Source organism: Pelobates fuscus, chromosome 6, assembly GCF_036172605.1.
Source record: "Pelobates fuscus isolate aPelFus1 chromosome 6, aPelFus1.pri, whole genome shotgun sequence".
Lineage (NCBI taxonomy): Eukaryota > Metazoa > Chordata > Amphibia > Anura > Pelobatidae > Pelobates > Pelobates fuscus.
This window is the reverse complement of record NC_086322.1, coordinates 5,885,411-5,904,727: the sequence shown is the minus strand read 5'-3', so window position 1 is coordinate 5,904,727 and position 19,317 is coordinate 5,885,411. Positions and strand designations below refer to the sequence as shown.

The 19,317-nt window shown below is 42.0% G+C and overlaps 1 protein-coding gene across 1 annotated transcript in view; it reads right to left on the bottom strand.

Annotated features, from left to right (window-relative positions):
- Positions 1–19,317, bottom strand: part of LOC134615255 (vomeronasal type-2 receptor 26-like) — a 117,186-nt gene that overhangs the window by 40,615 nt on the left and 57,254 nt on the right. Inside the window, exon 6 of the mRNA XM_063459742.1 lies at positions 2,914–3,141. Within this exon, the coding sequence (XP_063315812.1) occupies positions 2,914–3,141 (228 nt within the window). The remainder of the gene's footprint in view (positions 1–2,913; positions 3,142–19,317) is intronic.

The window sequence follows — 19,317 nt, the reverse complement described above, 5'->3', positions numbered from 1 at the left end:
GGTACCCACATCAGCCCATCTATGCAAGCTGGCTGTCTTGGAATTATATTTGGGTCTGGCCCCACATTTGAGCCTCACATCCAGTCTGTTACCAAATCCTGTAGAGTTCACCTTGAAAGCATAGCCCACTTCCACCCCTTTCTTACGCAAGATGCTACTAAGGAGCTTGTCCATGCTTTAGTAATCTCTCGCATGGATTATTGTAACCTATATGGTCTTCCCAGAAGTCATATTGCTCCGCTACAGTATGAAATGAATGCTGCCGCCAGACTGATTTTCCTCTTCTGTCGCTCCTCTCACACCTCTTCCTTCTGTCAGTCCTTACATTGGCTTCCTGTATCCTATAGGAGTCAATTCAAATTACTAACTGTCAGGGTACCTGTGGTCTCTACCTCCGAAAGAGGTAGAGACTTAGCTGTTCCTCCATCCAGACGGTCTGATGGCTCCCTTCCCCGCGGTCTATCCGGTCATGCTAGGCCGGCCGCGAGGGAGTGACTGCCTTTTACAGCATCTAGGCAGGAAGTAGTCATCAGGACACTCCCCCGGAACGACCTGTCAGTCAATTACTGCAGGACCAATCAAGACGCCTCGGAGGCGTGGTTACTGCTCTGAACAGGGTATTTAACAGAGCTTCTTTCATTAGCTCATTGCCCTGTCGTGGTTCTAGCTTGTTCTAGTCACTCAGTGCTTGTGTATTCTATTATCCCTTTTGGTTTTGACCCGGCTTGTTTACCTTACTCTGCTTATCTCTGTTACCCTTGATTCGGCTTGTCTCTCGCTTACCTGTCTTCTGTTACCCTCGACCTCGGCTTGTCTTTGACCACTCTATACTGTGCTACTTACGTTAGTCCGGCCATTCTAAGGTCCGGTATACGTATCTGGCTACTGTTTGTACTCTGCGTGTTGGATCCCTGTCCCGATCCTGACACTAACCCACACCTATAAAGCATTGAACAATTCTAGACCCTCTTATATCTCCTCACAGATCCATAGGTATGCCCCTTCTCGTTTTCTCTGCTCTTCCCATGACCTTCTCCTGAGTGCTGCTCTTTGTATGGTCAACTCACGCTTGCAGGAATTCTCGTGGGTGGCTCCTTTCATTTTGAATAACCTGCCTACCACCATTAGACTCCCCCCTGAATTGCCTAAAAAAAGCTTACAGCCTCCCAGAGTAACCTTTACCTCACATACCTGTCCCTTGCTCTCTCCTAAAGGGCAGCACTCTACTCTCTCCTCCAGCTCTGCTTCATTCCCACCTTATTTGATTGCTATTTCCTGTCCTGTTGTGTTTTATATCCCACCTCCTATAGACTGTAAGGTCGTTTGAGCAGGGTCCTCTTCAACCTATTGTTCCTGTACGTATTTGTAATGGTCTCATTTGTTGTTAAATATCCCCCACTGATAATATTGTAAAGCACTACGGAATATGCTGGCACTATATAAATACCTATAATAATAAAATAAGCGAGACACAATAATCGATCTCCTACATAAACACAATACAGCTAAAGGGCTCATACAAAGTAAAAGCTGAAAGCCAAAGTACTTGATCACCTGGTATGAAATATCAGATGTAGTGTGTACCTCGTCCAATTCTAAAGAGTCATAAGGAAATTGCTAGCTGAAATATACATATAAGGGCAGAATAAAGATAACAAGACTCTGAAAAGCTCCACAATGGACCTAGGAATACCTCTGTAAGTGCTAAAGCATGGACGTCAAATTGTAGGAAGGGTACTGCTGATATGAAGGCTTACAACATTTCACATGTCAGAATTCTTTACAATAAAACCAGAACATCAGTGCTTCATTGTTGTCCAGACCTATGTACACCCAGTTCTACCGCATGAAGGAAACTATAATGATTAGGAAAATGTACAACCCCAGTGCCAATTAGGCATAAGTGCACCGTCTAATTACCTTGGCACTCATAAGGAGTACCTTCAGTACCACAGTGTACCAAAGGTGGCTAGTGAGGTATTAACCTCATCTCACCAGTAAGGGAAGGGGGCTTTCCTAATATGGCATGGTCACAACCTAATGTGCTACTACCTCAGTGCTCTGTGGGTGAAGTGGAGCACCTATGTACCACAAGCATTAATAACAATCAGGCCCCTTAACAAATGCATAACAGGCATTACTATTACCTTCATACTTAAAATGTGTATCTACATTTATAACCCTATTAACTATATACAGAGCGCAAGTGCTACTGTCGTGAGTGCAAAGAGAAAATTAAACAAAAAGCAATGGGCTGATACTTCTTTTCGGTGCTGAAACACAGTAATTAAATGATCCACGCTATAAGGGATAGAAGCTTTATCCCACAATCCGAGTCTCCAGGTGGCAACTTTACATCACTAAGGGGGGAGCTATGAAACAAATATCTACTCGTAATTGTCTGTATGAGCTACAGCAGAGTGGGCAATCTCAGGAACGAAGAAGGGGAATTGTAAAAAAGAAAATTAATATTGTAATTCAATGTTGTAAAAAAGTATCTTGTATAAACCGACTCCTGTAGCTGTAAATATATACATTCATTATTATAAAATAGAGGAATCCTGTGAAGTGGACCTAAAGCTGTGAGAATGAGAGTGTGAGAACATAGGGGCTCGGAGTGAGCCACATTTGCTGGCACTGTGAACATGCCATCAACATTCAATAGTGGATGGGGGAGGGGTAATATGTTTTCTGATGCCCTTATACATTTAATAAATTATCTCTATAGTTTCCCTTTAAGATTATACAGACTTATTGGGGTATAAACATACTTTTTACTCCTGTTTATTGATTTATACAGTAAAATGCGTTGTTACAATTTGTGTGTCTTCCTTCTTAGTTTCTATTTTGTTTCTCTGATCTTGAAACAAGTGCTATTAGCTGATTACATTTTAAAAAGGATAAAACTCTGACCTCATTCCGTTTGCTCTTCCATGTTAGTGTAGTTGGGTTAATGAAAAATTGTTGATCATCCAGAGCATGAGGATTGACATATCCAACCAGATCATAAACCATTTTATTATTATTCAATATCTTCCAATTTATAATATTATACATTGTAACATATTCTCCATTTTCATTAAAAAACTCCTTTTTGATAGATCCATATGAGTATGTTAATCTCCTCAAATAGTGGTGTAGCTTTCAGATGGAAGGAATAATGTTTAATTATAGCACATTTCTGGGCAATTTTAGAATAGCAATAAATTATAACATTTCAATATCCCTCTTATATTTAATAAGAACTGAATAAGAAAACGTTTGGGAAACGGAGATATTCTAGTAAGTAAAGCAGGGCTTGGGGTTAATGCAGTAGGTGGAGTTTATAAATAAAAAGCTAATGTCATACTCTGAATCCAATCAAATTTTGGTGTCACACCATGTGATTTATAGAACACATTAGGGTTTAGGGTTGGACTTTGGGCATAGTATTTGGCTGATTTTTTGATGGGCTTAAGTCCGTATATGAGGGAGGAGTCCTAACATGTTACCTAGAAATGTCCCTGTTATTGGGAGTCTGTGGACCTACATTAGGATTATAATTTTGATTGAATAATATCACAGAACAGTTGAAAACCATAAGTGTGGTTAGGAAAGAAAAATAAACTAAAACATGAGGGAGGCATGTCAGGGAGACTTATGATAGATGTCAGTGTGTCTAAGAGGGGCGAGCGTTCAAGAGAAATGGGGAGGGGGGCTGAGGCCATGGCATCTGTCTTTTCACATTTGTTTTACAAGGTTTACATATCTAACGTCTCTCCAACATCCAACTATTCTATAGTTACTCATGCATTATATCCTTCCCTTTAATTCTGAGGGTCATCCTTTCTAATTGGCAAGTGTTATCGACTTATGAATGCTTTATGAATTAAGTGTTTGGCCCTTCCAGTGGTCAGCTATACAGATTTTAGCCACTAACAGAAAGTTTATAATTACTGCCCATTCTGGGGTTGAAGCCAGTTTGGGAATTAGATGGAGCAGGTAGCACTCCAGGAAAAAGAATATTCATTTGGTTTTAATGGTTCTAAGTTGGGTCTTCACCTGTTTCCAATAAGTGGGGATTTTGGGCCAGTAAAGGAAGGAAGAGACTATATATTTTCTCTCTCTCTCTTTCTTTTTTTTTTTTTTTTTAATTCTTTTTTTTTTTATGGTGCAAAGTGAAAAATACAGGCATGAAAAGACATTTCAGTCACGGCATACTTTATGAAAACCAATACAAGAAGTTACATGGAATGTGGAAATTACTGAACCTAGTGCATTGCTGTTGTAAAAAGCAAAAACAAAAGAATAGAGCAAACATATGCACATAGGGTAAGTTGGACTGAATAAGGTAAAGATATATAACAAGAAATAAATGAAGCCCAGCGCATAGCTTGAAAATACAGGCAGAAGATGGCTATTCATGTGCAATGTTTGATTATAAAATAATGGGTTATACCACCCTAAGTAGCACTCATAATATTTAGTGAGCACCCAGTAAACCACCCAGGCTAACTGCACCTCATTGATAACTAAAAATAGAATAAAGAAAAACAGTGAATACATCAATAATGTGCACAAGCATGAAAGCTGCTACAGGATTTCTATCAGCCATTGGAATGATGCATTGCCAGGGTTGCCAGTGTGTCGGTTAGCCTATGCTAACAGGTTTATGCAGGTCTTCTAGGCCAGAATTGTTGACTCTGGAAAATATACAAGCAAATGCAGACTGCTCCCATACAACTGCCCATCTCTATGCTGGAGCTTCACACATGTTCCTTCAGTGTCAGTATGCCTTCTTTCTTCATCCTGACATGTTGTTGCGGCCTTCACCGCCTCATTCGTGTTGCTCGACATTGGTCCACCTTCACAATATCCAGAGTATCTGAGAGGTGTCTGGGTGTCTTGTAGGACAGGTGTGCGTCGTGCAGCCCTCAATCTCCTCCAGAATGCAGCAAATATGGCGTCCAGGCAGTCCAGAAGAGATAATGTCCCTCCATCAAAAACAGGAACAGCCGTGTTGTCCACCATCTTAGGTATTGTGGAGGTCTTAACTTCCCGGCTAGTTTCCCGTTGATGTACTGGGCTCTCAGGGTGGGGACCGGGATAACCTCCGTCTGTTCAAAGGGGGAGGTAGCAGGGCAGAAATGTCATGATGCTGTGGGTCAGCGTGCGTTGGGTCGGGAGATCATCTGCCTCTCCCCTCCGCAACATTCACTAAGCCTCTCATACAGACAGTGGAGAATCACCAGTCAAGTAACCGCCAATGACCACCGGAGGCAACCCCAAGCTGGTTAATCGTTGGTTACTATTTATATTGGTATTTGAGGGAATACCAGCAAGAGAATTAGCACCCAGGTGCCTATAGCCTGTAATAATAATTTATGTCTCTCCATACTGTATTTATTGTATAATCGTTGTTGAAGGCCACAGAGTCTTGGTCAGATGATCGCATCTTGCAAAAATCATGGGCCACTGGACAAAAAAAGTGCATCTCTTGAGGAGCACTCAGAGAACACGTCCAGTCACCCAAGGAAACTATATTTAAAGGGACACTATAGTCACCCAGACCACTTCAGTTCAATGAAGTGGTCTGGGTGCCAGTTCCCTCAGGTTTTAACCCTTCAGATGCAAACATAGCAGTTTCAGAGAAACTGCTATGTTTACATTTGGGGTTAATTCAGCCTCTAGTGGCTGTCTTCCAGCCACTAGTGGTGCATATGCGATGTTGGAGGCACATTTTGCCTCCATCCCGCACAGTGTCTGTAGGAAAGCATTGAGAAACTTGCCGCGCATGCGCATTCAGCTCCGCTGACGTTGGATGGGGGAGCAGACGTTGGCGGGGGAGGAGAGGTCAACCGCGCAAGATTACGGTAAGCTGCCGAAGGGGTTTTAACCCCTTCAGTGCCATGGGAGGGGGACCCTGAGGGTGGGGGCACCCTCAGGTCACTCTAGTGTCAGGAAAACCGCTTTGTTTTCCTGACACTATAGTGATCCTTTAAACCCTTAAGGACCAAACTTCTGGAATAAAAGGGAATCATGACATGTCACACATGTCATGTGTCCTTAAGGGGTTAAAAGAAGAAAAACTACCTCAAAAAGAGGACATAGTCTTAAATAAGAATAAAGTATTAGAAATTTGGGCAGACTAGATGGGCCAAACGGTTCTTATCTGCCGTCACATTCTTCTATGTTTCTATGTTTAAGTGAATATGTGAAAGACTGTCCCCACTACCCTCCCACATCTCCAACATGCAGAGGATGTTGTATTATAGATAATGGAAAGTTTTTGGGAGACCATATACCATTGCATCAATGGTTTGCCAAATGCTTCCCATGTAGTATGCTGCACACATATTCTTTCAAGGGAAATAAAGAGCCTGGGTCTCTCTCCCATCTTGTTAGTCATCATGTTAGTGTCAGATATCCTTCGTATCCATGTGGCAAAAACAGAGATAATTACCTTCCGAAGATAAAGGGGAGTGCCACTCAGCAGTCTTCTTCCTTGATGCCTGGCTTGTGCGGCATGTTGGTGCATGCCGCTGCGCGGTAAAGACAACGTCGACGTGCGGGTGACATCACGCAAAAGACGCACACGCATGTTTTGGCATCAATGGCTAAGTACAGCCAATCGGATTTGCAAAAGGGTTATTTCCTGATTTCTGGTACCCTTGACTTTTGGCTTTTACTTATCGCTGTGTCTCGACCTCGGCTAGTTTTCTGACTATTCTCGGCCCGGTAAGACGTTACCCTTAGCTCTAGGGTGTGATACTATTTTGCGTTCTGGATCAATATAATCCTGACATTACGACGTGCCATAGATCCTGCAGATATGTGTCAGCACATAGTAGCTTTTGAAAGAAAGCTAGAGGAGAATGAGCACCATATGGATCAATTTGCCCAAGCTTTCTATACGCTACTAATACGTACATCTCATTTGCAGCCTGAGGTCCTTTTGGCAGGTACACCCCCACCTACTCTACCTACACCTATCTTATATAGGGCACCTACTATCACTCTATCTTCACCCCCGTATTTTGAAGGTAATATTCATGAGTGTCAGGGATTCCTTAGTCAAATTGAGTACCATTTGAAGCCTCACCTGGGTCTTTCCCCACTGATAGAGCAAAAATTGGATACTTAATAAACCAACTACAAGGTAAAGCCTTAGCATGGGCCAATCCAATATGGATTGCCCATAATTACCAGGAATTCCTTGCAGAATTCAAATTAACATTTGAACCATTGGGAAGGGAGAGCAATGCACCCACTGCCCAAATGCGTATCATGCAAGGGAACCGGTTTGTCTCAGATTGTCATAGAATCCCGGGTTAAGGAAAATAGAATCTATAGACAAGTATATAGGTATAAAAAAATTTCCACCACAATAAGTGATATATAAGTGACAAAATATATACTTATCTCAGTATTTCAAAATAAGACAGCCTCCCAGGTCATCACCCAGATCGGATAACCTTTACACAGCAAAATATAGAACAACAAGGATATTCGGGATACGGCTGAAAGATCTATAATTGAAACATAAAAGTGTACATAGTGTAAATCTACATAGAGTAATTAGTAAGTGATCATGAAATGCACTCACGAGATGTAGATGAAAAAATCGCGTTTCAAAGGTGCCTCCCCCGGTAGTAATGGGGGGCTGATGCCTTTCTCCACTTGCTCCCGATAGTAGATGAGAAAAACAGGACTTCCAGGTGGTGGAAAAGATAAAACCATTTATTTAGGATGAAAAATTCACCCAGCAATAAAAATAGAAATACAGGCTTTAAAAAGAGGTCCTACGCGTTTCGTTCGCCAATTGGAACTTCCTCAGGGACCAAATAAATTAAAATTACATGTAGAAATCACAAACATGAAAAAATACAGCCTACTCCCACCCTCCCACATCCCAATCGGTTCTCCCTGCTACAACAAGATTCTCCCCAAAAGAGAATAAGGACGGAAGATTAAATACCACCTCCCCTCTGGTACATCCTTTGAGGGAAAAAGAAGTGAGAAAAGGTATCTTTAATTTAACCGAAATACCACTGTCAGATGATGAAATCCACCTATTGTCTAAAGGGATGAAATTTGCCCCCAATAAATCGGCCAACGATTTTAAACTATACATAGATTTAAAAAAATATATTAGATCAATGACGATCCAAAGGCATTTTCTCTTACATCCCTCACCACCTAACACCGACGGTTCAGGTGAAAATACACAACCCAATTTTAAATCGAATTTCAAATTTAAACCAAAGTCTAACTTTTTTCCCGTACAGAGTAGGGGTCCTTATTTGGAAATATTCGAACGAATGGTTGAACAGGAGTTTCAATCTTTGACATGGGATAATAAATCTAAGGGGCGCACTTATAATCTGACTAAAAAAGAATCCAATACCTTAAAAAACCTCATGAAAAGGGATGATTTGGTTATTAGGGAAGCGGACAAAGGGGGGGGGGGTATTGTCTTGATGACAATGACCTACTATCTGGAAGAATCTTCCAATATTTTGAATAACTTAAATACATACGTACTTTTGAAATCTGACCCTACACATCAATTTAATTTACAATTAAGAAATATTTTGGAACAAGCTAAAAATGATGAAATTATTTCTCCAAAAAACTTTCTATATTTATTTCAGAAAAATCCCATTACTCCTATTTTTTATTTTCTCCCTAAGACCCATAAACGCCTCCCTAACCCACCAGGTCGCCCGATTATAAGCGGGATCAATTCGATAACTGCTAATCTATCTGCCTTTGTAGACTCCTTCCTGCAGAAATATGCCCAAAATTCACCTTCCTATGTCAAGGATACAAAATCTTTTTTGCAAGAAATTGAAAATATTGAGTGGGATCCAGATTATAGTTGGGCCACCTTGGATGTTACATCCTTATATACAATTATTAGTCACTCATTAGGGCTAGAAGCGATTGATCACTTCATGGCCCAAGATCCCGATCTTTCACAGGACCTAAAAACGTTCATTTTATTTGCAGTTCAATTTATTTTAGAGCACAATTATTTTTTCTTCAATGGTAATTTTTATTTACAGATCACGGGTACCGCCATGGGCACCAGGTTTGCCCCCAGTTATGCCAACACCTATGTTCGCAGATGGGAAGAGCTATTTGTGTGGTCTGGGCATGGCTGGAGGGAAAACCTGGTGCTCTGGCGGCGTTATATCGATGATGTGATTATTATTTGGAAGGGGTCTTCTAGTTCATTTTTTGAGTTTGTTAAATATCTGAATTTTAATCAATATAATCTGGTCTTTACTCCAGTTTGGAGTAAAGACATAATCAATTTTTTGGACCTTACATTGTTTAGTGAAGCTGGCCAGATACGCACCAAATGCTATTTGAAGCCAACAGACGGCAATGGTTTTGTACATCAGGATAGCTGTCACCATAAACCGTGGCTCAATGGGATAGCTAAGAGTCAATTTACAAGACTCAGACGCAATTGCTCACATGACCATGATTTCCATACCCAATCACATCACATTAAAAGGAAATTACTAGAAAAAGGATATAAGAGAAATGCCTTGGAAAAAGAAATTCGTCATCTAACACAAATTAAAAGGAATAAGTTATTGGAGGACAAACTCACCCCTGATACTACAGATAACCGGTTTAGATCTGCTTTCCTCACTCAATACAACACTGACCATAGGAAGATTAAAAAGGGAATACAAAACCACTGGTCAATATTATTACAAGATCCAGTGCTGGGAAAACATTTATCCCAACACCCCAAAGTGATCTTCAAAAAGAATCAGAATTTGAAGAATATGTTGGCCCCTAGCTACGCCATAAAACCTTCCCTCACCAACACCAATACGGGATCCTGCAGGGGATGTAATGTATGCAAAGCTTGCAGAACTGTGTCCATTGTAAGATCTGATACCTTTTCCAGTTATATAACAGGGAGGATATACCACATCAAATCAGATATCAGCTGCCACACGGACTTTGTGGTTTATTTACTACAGTGTCCGTGTGGCAGACAGTATGTGGGTCGTACCACAAGAATTTTGAAAGTTCGTATTCTTGAACACTTGAATAATATTAAGAAAGGGTTAACTACCCATTCGGTCTCTGCTCATTGCAGCACATGCCCCTCCTTTTCATGGAAACAGTTTAGATGTATGGGTATTGAGAGGGTTATGCCCCACTGGCGTGGGGGCGACAGGATTAAGAACTTATCCCAAAGGGAAACCTTTTGGATTCATCAACTACAAACATTAGAACCTATGGGATTGAACGTAGACATAGATCTTATCTGTTTCCTATAAAGTACAGTGGTTTTGTGGTTCATAGATTAATATCCGTTTATATCTCTCTCAATCCATAATATCATCAATGTGAAAGACACATTTAAGGTAGGTGCATTCAATATATTTTTCATACAGTATATCTCTGGGTTATTCTTATCATACCTATATTAAATTTGCACTGATACCTAGGGGGCATCTGATTTAAGCCCCGACACCATAAGTTTACATATATTTCCTTGATAAGGAGACATTTGTTACCACCACCACCTCTTATTTCCCAATTAAAGGTGTTTCACTGGGACTAATATACGTTCATATACAAAGAGTATTATGAGGGTAGATGTGTATACCACAAACAACACCTTCTAAATTCACATTTATTATTGTTCAAATTGTATATCTTATAACTTTAAATTCAAACTGTATATATTATAACTTCTTATAACTTCAAATAATCTCAAAGAAAATCTATAAATATTTGAGCACAAATAGGGCACTTTAATAATAGATGTAGTACTATTCTCTCAAATCTATATATTCTAATATCAAACTATATATGAATTGTGTTTTGTACTGATTTTCAAGGTGTATAAGCTATGTATGTTGCATAAATCTATTTTCCACTTTTTGCTGCCGATGTCATTATGTCTTTTTTTGTTAGATTCATATCTATTTAAAAATCCTATTCTCTGGGACTGTTCTTCTGGCGACCACTAGATGGCCACACCACTACATATCCTAACCTCTTTGAATCCCACTGCTGGAACGCATGACTCAGTGGAACGCGGAAGTGAAGGTTCACTTCCGGTTCCGGTTTTCGGCCGATACAGAACCCGGGAAATTCAATCAATACTGAAAGAAACCAGCTGGAGAGGACCCACTGTTCCACCAATGAGGGAGGAAAGAAAGGAGAACGCCCAGATGGTTATCAATTAACTCAGGGATTAGCCCTATAAAACAGGACTGGTGGGAGGGTGGGAGTAGGCTGTATTTTTTCATGTTTGTGATTTCTACATGTAATTTTAATTTATTTGGTCCCTGAGGAAGTTCCAATTGGCGAACGAAACGCGTAGGACCTCTTTTTAAAGCCTGTATTTCTATTTTTATTGCTGGGTGATTTTTTTCATCCTAAATAAATTGTTTTATCTTTTCCACCACCTGGAAGTCCTGTTTTTCTCATCTACTATCGGGAGCAAGTGGAGAAAGGCATCAGCCCCCCATTACTACCGGGGGAGGCACCTTTGAAACGCGATTTTTTCATCTACATCTCGTGAGTGCATTTCATGATCACTTACTAATTACTCTATGTAGATTTACACTATGTACACTTTTATGTTTCAATTATAGATCTTTCAGCCGTATCCCGAATATCCTTGTTGTTCTATATTTTGTCATAGAATCCCGCACCCTGGCTTCTGAGGTAGACTGGACCAATAAAGGATTAATCACTGCATTCTCAGAGGGATTATACAAAGCTATCCTTGATGAGATTGCAGCCAAAGAACTACCAGGGAGATTAAATGAATACATTACTTACGTGAGAAATGCTTGTCCCATACATCTGGAAAACTTGCACACCTAAGAACCATAAGGGGACCGGTCTTAGGTGTGATGGATATGTCCCCTGGTACTACCCAAATTAGATTTCTCCTTAATATTACTGCTTTATGCAACAAGAAAATATTTTCATGTAAAACCCTGATGGACTCAGGTGCTGCAGGAAACTTTATCGATATACAATTTGTCAGTCTACCCATCAAGGAGAGATCACCACCGTTGGCCGCCGAGGCCATTGATGGGAGACCTCTCGCTCAACCTCTAATAACCCACAAAACTATGCCTATTACTGTTACTATAGGAGCGTTACATAAATAAATCATTACCTTTTAGATAATTGCTTCCCCTTCTTGTTCCATTATACTAGGATTCCCATGGCTTGTTAAGCATAATCCCTATACTGGGCTAAGGGGGAAATACTGGAATGGGGTAAAGAATGTAGTGAGAGATGTATGTTAGTCATTACTAAAAGAGTGGGCATCGTTTCTCTACCTACTCCTATGCCTCAGCCTATCGAAATTCCTGTGCAGTACTAAGAGGTTAAAGAAGTGTTTAATAAAAGTCACACCGATACGCTACCTCCTCACAGATCTTATGATTGCTCCAAAGATATGTTACCCGGCACTATGCCCCCTAAGGGGGCAATTTATTTTAACGTGTGCTCGCATTCGTCTATTCTCTCCTTTTCAACCTACCAAATGCGTATATCTATGCGCATTTGGTGGTTTGTATTTTCTATCAGGCGTTTCCACGGGTTCGTGCATTGGTGTACACCTGTTTTTCGTCCTTCAATCTACCGAACACATATTAAAACCAATGCGCATTCGGTGGTTTGTATTCCTTCCTGGTCGACCCATTGGACTGTTCTACTCGATGGTGATCTTGTTCACTGCCCTATAATCAATACGTGGCCGTAACTCTCCATCTTCCTTGGATACGAAAAAGAACCCCGCACCTGCAGGTGAAGAAGATTTACGTATGTGACATTTTTTGTAAAGACTCTTTAATGTAATCCTCCATAATCCTACTTTTTGTGGTGATAAGACATAAATTGAGCCCCTGATTTATAAATGTACCCTAGCTTATGGTAGCTGCTGGTTTTACTGGAATACTTCTATACTAATATTACTGGCGGTGAGCCCCTCCATCATATTGTTGCATACCCTGGTACCTTACCTTGCCAGAAAATATTGTCTATTTGATCTGTCTGTCACAGTTACAGCTCCTATGATTGGCCTGTCTGTGCCACTGTACCTCCTGGAGGTTTTATTATTACTGAGTGAGCCTAGTTATTAGAAATATATATATATATATATATATATATATATATATTGAAATCGGTGCAGAAATTGGCTTCTGTTCACCTTGCCTGCTACAGGGACCTGTCAAGGTTAGTATTAAACTAGGGGTGGTTCAGCTGATCAGGTTCATACCTAGTAACCCGGCTCGGTGTGAGCCCAAATATACCGCTGCCAAGTGGAGCTGTGCTTGCATCCTCCTTTTACCTGGGTGAGCCTCAGTGTTGCCTCTACATACATTACTATGTGTCGCATACTTGACCACCATAATCCCTAGCAGTCCCTGCTACAAATTTTACTATTTACTCACAAATCAATTGGGTGAGCCCCAAGTATACTGGGTGTTGATAAGACTCAGATGCCCTCAGACCTCCAGGCAGTAATCAATGCGGCAGTTGCTGCTTCTGTGGAGAGAAGTCTCGGAGGAGTCTGACTCCTTTTCCAAGGAGCACGATCGTTTCTTGATGAGTGGCAAGCAGAAGATTCCCATTCTGATGACGGGACTTGGGGTCCCAACTCCTTTGTGAATGAGAACTTTCTGGGTGAGCCCCAGCATGTGGGTGATGTGGAGGAAGAGCTGGTTTCGGCGCAGTCAGATGGCGAGATCTTTTTTGACATGCTGTTTGACCCAAGAAACGTTCGCCACCCACGCTCAGGAGATTGGAAACCACCATAAATTATTCCCTTCTCTGCAAGTGACTGAGATCAGAGTGCCCCAGACCTTCACTCACGATAAGGTCGTCTGTACCCCAGAATTTGACCAGAAGATGCTGGCCTTCATGACACGAGGGGGTAGATACCCAAGGAAAAGGGTCAAGAAAAGGGTTTAAGGGAGCCCAGGATAAGCTCCTTGATGCTGTCGGGCTGCTCATCTGGGTTCTGACCCTAATGGATGAGGCATACACCCAGGCTGACTCCTTTCAGCAAACAACTCCCGTGACGGGGCACACAATATTGTGAGTGGACCCAGTGATGTTTTGCTTACTGGGCAACACAAATGTGGCCCTCTCTTCAGAGAGACACTGGGCAGCCTTATTCTGAATTTATAGCAGAATAAACCTTGGGGCTAAGGAATTGGGCCCACAAGCACAAGGACAATTATTTGGTGAGCCTTTCATGAAAGGCTAATGCTTAGTTAGAAAAATTCTGTTAACCCTTGGGGGTCACAGATTCAATTTCCCAGCAGGGTTGACTCAGCTCTTCAGCCCTTTGAGGTAGATACAATGAATACCATTAAACTGTGTAAAAGTTACATCAATGTCAATGAATGTCTCTTTCCTGGTTAAACATTTTAACATACCACCATTTCAAGATGGAAGGTATCTGTGGTGGCCACCCAGAGAGGAAGAGGGGTATTACCACCAAGGATGTTATTTTCCCCTATTCAGAGTGATGCTATCATAATCACAGTATAGCTGGTATAGCTGTTCACTACAAACATATGTTGAGGGTAAGCACTCTGGACTTATATATAAGTCTCCATGCAAGGGGTTTCTGCTTACATATTCCAGGGGCATATTCCAATCTGTCACAGTATCCATCTATTGCAGCACCCCGGGCAAGGAGGGGACTGGTTTACCCACCTGGACTTAAAGGTGCCTGTACCAATAGACAATGGCAGTCATCTCTCCTTTCAGTTCCTCTGGAATGGGACACCATGGCAACTCACCTGCCTCCCCTTCGGGCTCCGTTCAGCACCACGGTGCTTTACGAAAGTTTCTGAAACCAGTTATGGCTCACTTACGGGGTCAAGGCATACGATGCCTGGCTTACTGTCACATCCTGTTCCTATCTGTGGATCAGTCTGGTGATGGCTTCTGTTATCCAGTACTCACTTGAGGAGGGTGCTGAATTTTTTGAAATAGGAGCAAGAGCTGGAGCAACTCAGGTCCATGAAGTACTGTCTCTTGAAGAAACATCCCAGCAAGTGATGACATGCCGGGTGCACAGCAACAGCCGGAACGGTGCCTCAATGTCAACTTTCAGTATCAAAGGTGGCATGCCCAGCCTTCTTAACCAGCTTGACTGTATGGTTGAATGATGCAAAAGAGACTGAGCACAAGTCCTTGTCAATGTCATCATTAACTGAAAACCCCTTGTGATAAGAGATATGGTGAATGAGTCTGAATTTACCTGACTCCTTTTTTGGAACCAGCAGGACAAATGCAAATTAAGCAGCAGGGTGAAGGCAAATACCCCCTGTCATTCTCCCCTACTGAACCTCCTTAAACAGCTCATCATGCACCAGCTGAGGAAAATCCATCACTGAACGCAAGCTAAGAAAACATAAATGACGAAACCCTCAGAAAATCTTGCCCTCAATGAGTCCATGTTGGCTTTGTTACCATATAGGTTTATTCATGGTAGCATTGTGTCTAACTTCACCGGTGTTATGCCCCGGGGCAGTTGATGTGGAACCGGGCGCCAGAGATCCACCAGCGACACCCCCTTTCCTTTCTTACAGCAGCATTGTAAGGCATGAGCTTCCCCACACCCAGAGCACTCGTGCTTAAACATGCATACCATACCCCACTTACACTGGCCCTTGCTAAAGAGCCAGCAAATGGCTTGTCAAAATGCTGCAGACAAGGCAAACTGGCCTCCCATGCCGGCCCTGGACTGAAAGGGAGATGCCTTGTGCACCATCACCTTGCGGCATTTGCACTAAGCGGACGTGCGTCTGTATACCTGACCCCTGCAACATGCTAATGGATGCCGGCCGTTGCGGATCCACGCCAAATTATAGCCCCACGTCCGCCCACGTTGATGATGCTGTCAGCATGCACGTGATGTCACACGGGAGAGGCGCGCGCACATTCTGGGGTCAAATGCCGATTTTCGGCCAAGCAGAGCTGAAAAATGCTTATTTAAACTCCTTATGCCTTTTCATCATTGCCCTGTCATGGTTTCCCCAGTAAAGAGTGTGTTTCTGAGCGTTTACTTCTGTTATTGACTTTGGCTTAGTATTGATTTCCCAGTATTCTGGTATTCCTGACTTCTGGCTTTCCCTAATTGTTTTGTCTCTTTCTGTATCCCCGACCTTGGCTTGTATTCTGACTATTCTCTGGTACGTTTATTCCAGCCGTTCTAAGGCCCGTTAAGACGTTACCTTTTAGTCCTTGCTGTGATTCAGTTCTACCTGCTGGATCAAATAGTAATCCTTACAATAGCAGAACAAGGAGGAACAAATCTACGGCAATTTTCCACCAATCACGCTCGCTAGAATACGCAAGGTCCGCAGCCAGTTGCTGAAAGACTTTGAATCTTCTGAGAGCTCTTTTTTTTCTCCTCCTCCTCCCTCTTGGCATCCTTCTTATCATCCACTTTGAGGTCAATATAATCCTCCTATGGGAGAAGTGAGAACTTCCATATCTTCTCCTTCACTTCCTGCTTGAGATGGCCCTATGAAAGATATATAAGCATTTTGGCACGCTGCGTCTGGAATGCCACCTGCCAACACCGCTCTCTTCCCGTCACCATCCGCCACCACAGCTGCACAGTTGCCAGCCGTCTTACTCTCAGCACTTGGAAACATTCACACTTGGCACCCAGACCTGACTTACATCAGCCCCTGCTGGCCACCATTTTTCCCAAGTGTCAATGAGATGTAGCAGTTTGTTAATCATATCCCTGTGTATGTGTTCAAGTTCCAGACTCACTGACCACGCCCTTTGACATCGAAGGCATGCAGGCTGATCCTCAAGGTCCACCAGATCCAGAATTCGCAGCCACCGTTCTCCACTCGCCAACAGGTGTAACCACCCGGTGCACCAAACGCACAAAAGCCAACCCACTGCGGGACCTGGAACAGGAAGAAGAACTCCTGGGCAGTTTGTTATGTTCCACCACTGCTCCCCCGCTTGTGCCCTGGGATCGCTGGGAGGCCAGACTAGCATCCCACATTTGGACCCAGTCTCTGTGGCTGCCCCGATAACCTGCTGCCCCGCCGACACTGCTGTGACTCCTGATGCAATCACTAAAGGGCTGGCCATGCGTGGCCACCTTGAACAAGCCGAGCGACCCCCTGAGGAATAACTGGACACCAACAGAAAGCGTGAAAGGGAACAGGAACTCCGGGCTCACTTCCTTCATATCCAGACAAAAGGTGCTGCTCCCTCCAATGTGGACCCTATGCTCAGTTCCTAGTGGCCTTAGAGGAACGCCCACTCATGCTTGTCCCTGGAATACCATTGGCATCTGACTAGAGCCACGTGACCTCCCCAAAACACAACTACTGCAACCCGCCTGCATTGAGTGCCGTTCATTTGCTCCCCTGCCTGAGATATGGTCAGTACGATCCATCTGCCTCCTGTGATCGCTGGCATACCCCTATTTATACCAGGCCTGCCACTGATTTAATCGACCAATCACCAACTCCCCTCCCCCATCTCCCCCTAAGCCTGCCTCCTAGCCTTGTCAAGATATTCCACTATTCCTATTCCACTTATCCTGCTCATGGAACAAGGGGCTACAAGCAAGGTGATTCAGCAGGAAAACATGTAGAAGCAGATCATGTGACTTCAATGTGACAGGACCACCAGGTTCCCCATATATATACACCATTTGGGCCACATATATCTGGGGGAGTTAAGGAGTGTCATGCAGAACTGTGAATTATGCAGAGCTGTATAGAGATGATAAAGGATGAGTCAGTCTGCCTGCCTGATTCAATGCATTTATGAGTTTAAACATTAAAAAAAAAATACTGAAATATTATCTACTTTTTACCATATTGTGCCACCAGATGGAATTATAGCATTACATTTCGTGTCCAGGTTACTATCTCAACTATTTTAACCACAATATGGTATTTGGTTTTCAACTCACTACACTAAAAACAACATTTAATATATTAAGTAATGTGACTCACTTCCACAATTACATATAAACAAAAAGCTAGAACCAAAATAACAGACACCTTGGCTGTCCACATATCCTAGCACAAAAATACAACTATCCAACACCTTATATTAAAACATCAGTGGAAAAAGTGAGAATAAACATTACCCTCATATACACAAAAAACTGTAGAGATCTCAAAATGACTATATGAGTTGTGGTGTTCATTAAGTACCTGTTTGATATAATGAACATAATGGACTGTGTGGGACTCTGTATATCTCTCCTAACATCAAGAAAATCCATATAATTTAAATGTTTCTCCCAAGTTCCAGGTCTGTGTAACACATGACCTCAGACGTCTTGGTAAGAGTAATAGAAATGAGGACACAAAAGAAGTTAGGACACAAAAGAAGTTAGATCATATAGAACTGAACTTAATGTAGAAAAATGCAAAGTTATGCATTGGAGGGTAAAGAATGCACACGCAACTTACACCCTAAATGGTAGTAAATTACATTGAGTCTTGCCATTCTAAGGCTCGGTAATATGTCTTTTAAATCCACCTTTTGTGGGATTCCTGTTTTCTGCTTGTTGGGGTACAACTCCCATGACAGTAAATCATCAGTTGCTAAGGCAAGTAAGGTATTGTCATGTATAAATAGGGGCATTAATTTATTGTATTTATCATTCTTTACATATTTATGACCATTTGTGGTGTTCATTAAGTACCTGTTTGATATAATGAACATAATGGACTGTGTGGGACTCTGTATATCTCTCCTAACATCAAGAAAATCCATAGAATTTGAATGTTTCTCCCAAGTTCCAGGTCTGTGTAACACATGACCTCAGACGTCTTGGTAAGAGTAATAGAAATGAGGACACAAAAGAAGTTAGGACACAAAAGAAGTTAGATCATATAGAACTGAAGTTAATGTAGAAAAATGCAAAGTTACGCATTTCGGGGTAAAGAATGCACACGCAACTTACACCCTAAATGGTAGTAAATTAGGGATAACATGCTGTTTGGGGACTCAGAGAGGACGTGGACCAATGGGAACTCTTGTGAGCCTATTTAAAGCTTGGTTTAGCCTTCATTCATTGCCCTATCTTGTTTCTTGTTAGATCCTTGTTTAGTGCTTCTAGAGATTATCTTGTGATTTTCTGTGTTTGACCTCGGCTTCGTATTTGACTTGTGATTTCTTGTATCCTGACTTGGGCTTCGTATTTGTCCTGTGATTTCTGGTATCCTGACCTGGCTTTGTCTTGACTTTGTGTATTTCTTTATTCCTGACCTTGATTTGTTCTTGACCTTGATTTGTTCTTGACCTTGATTCTCGCTAATTTCT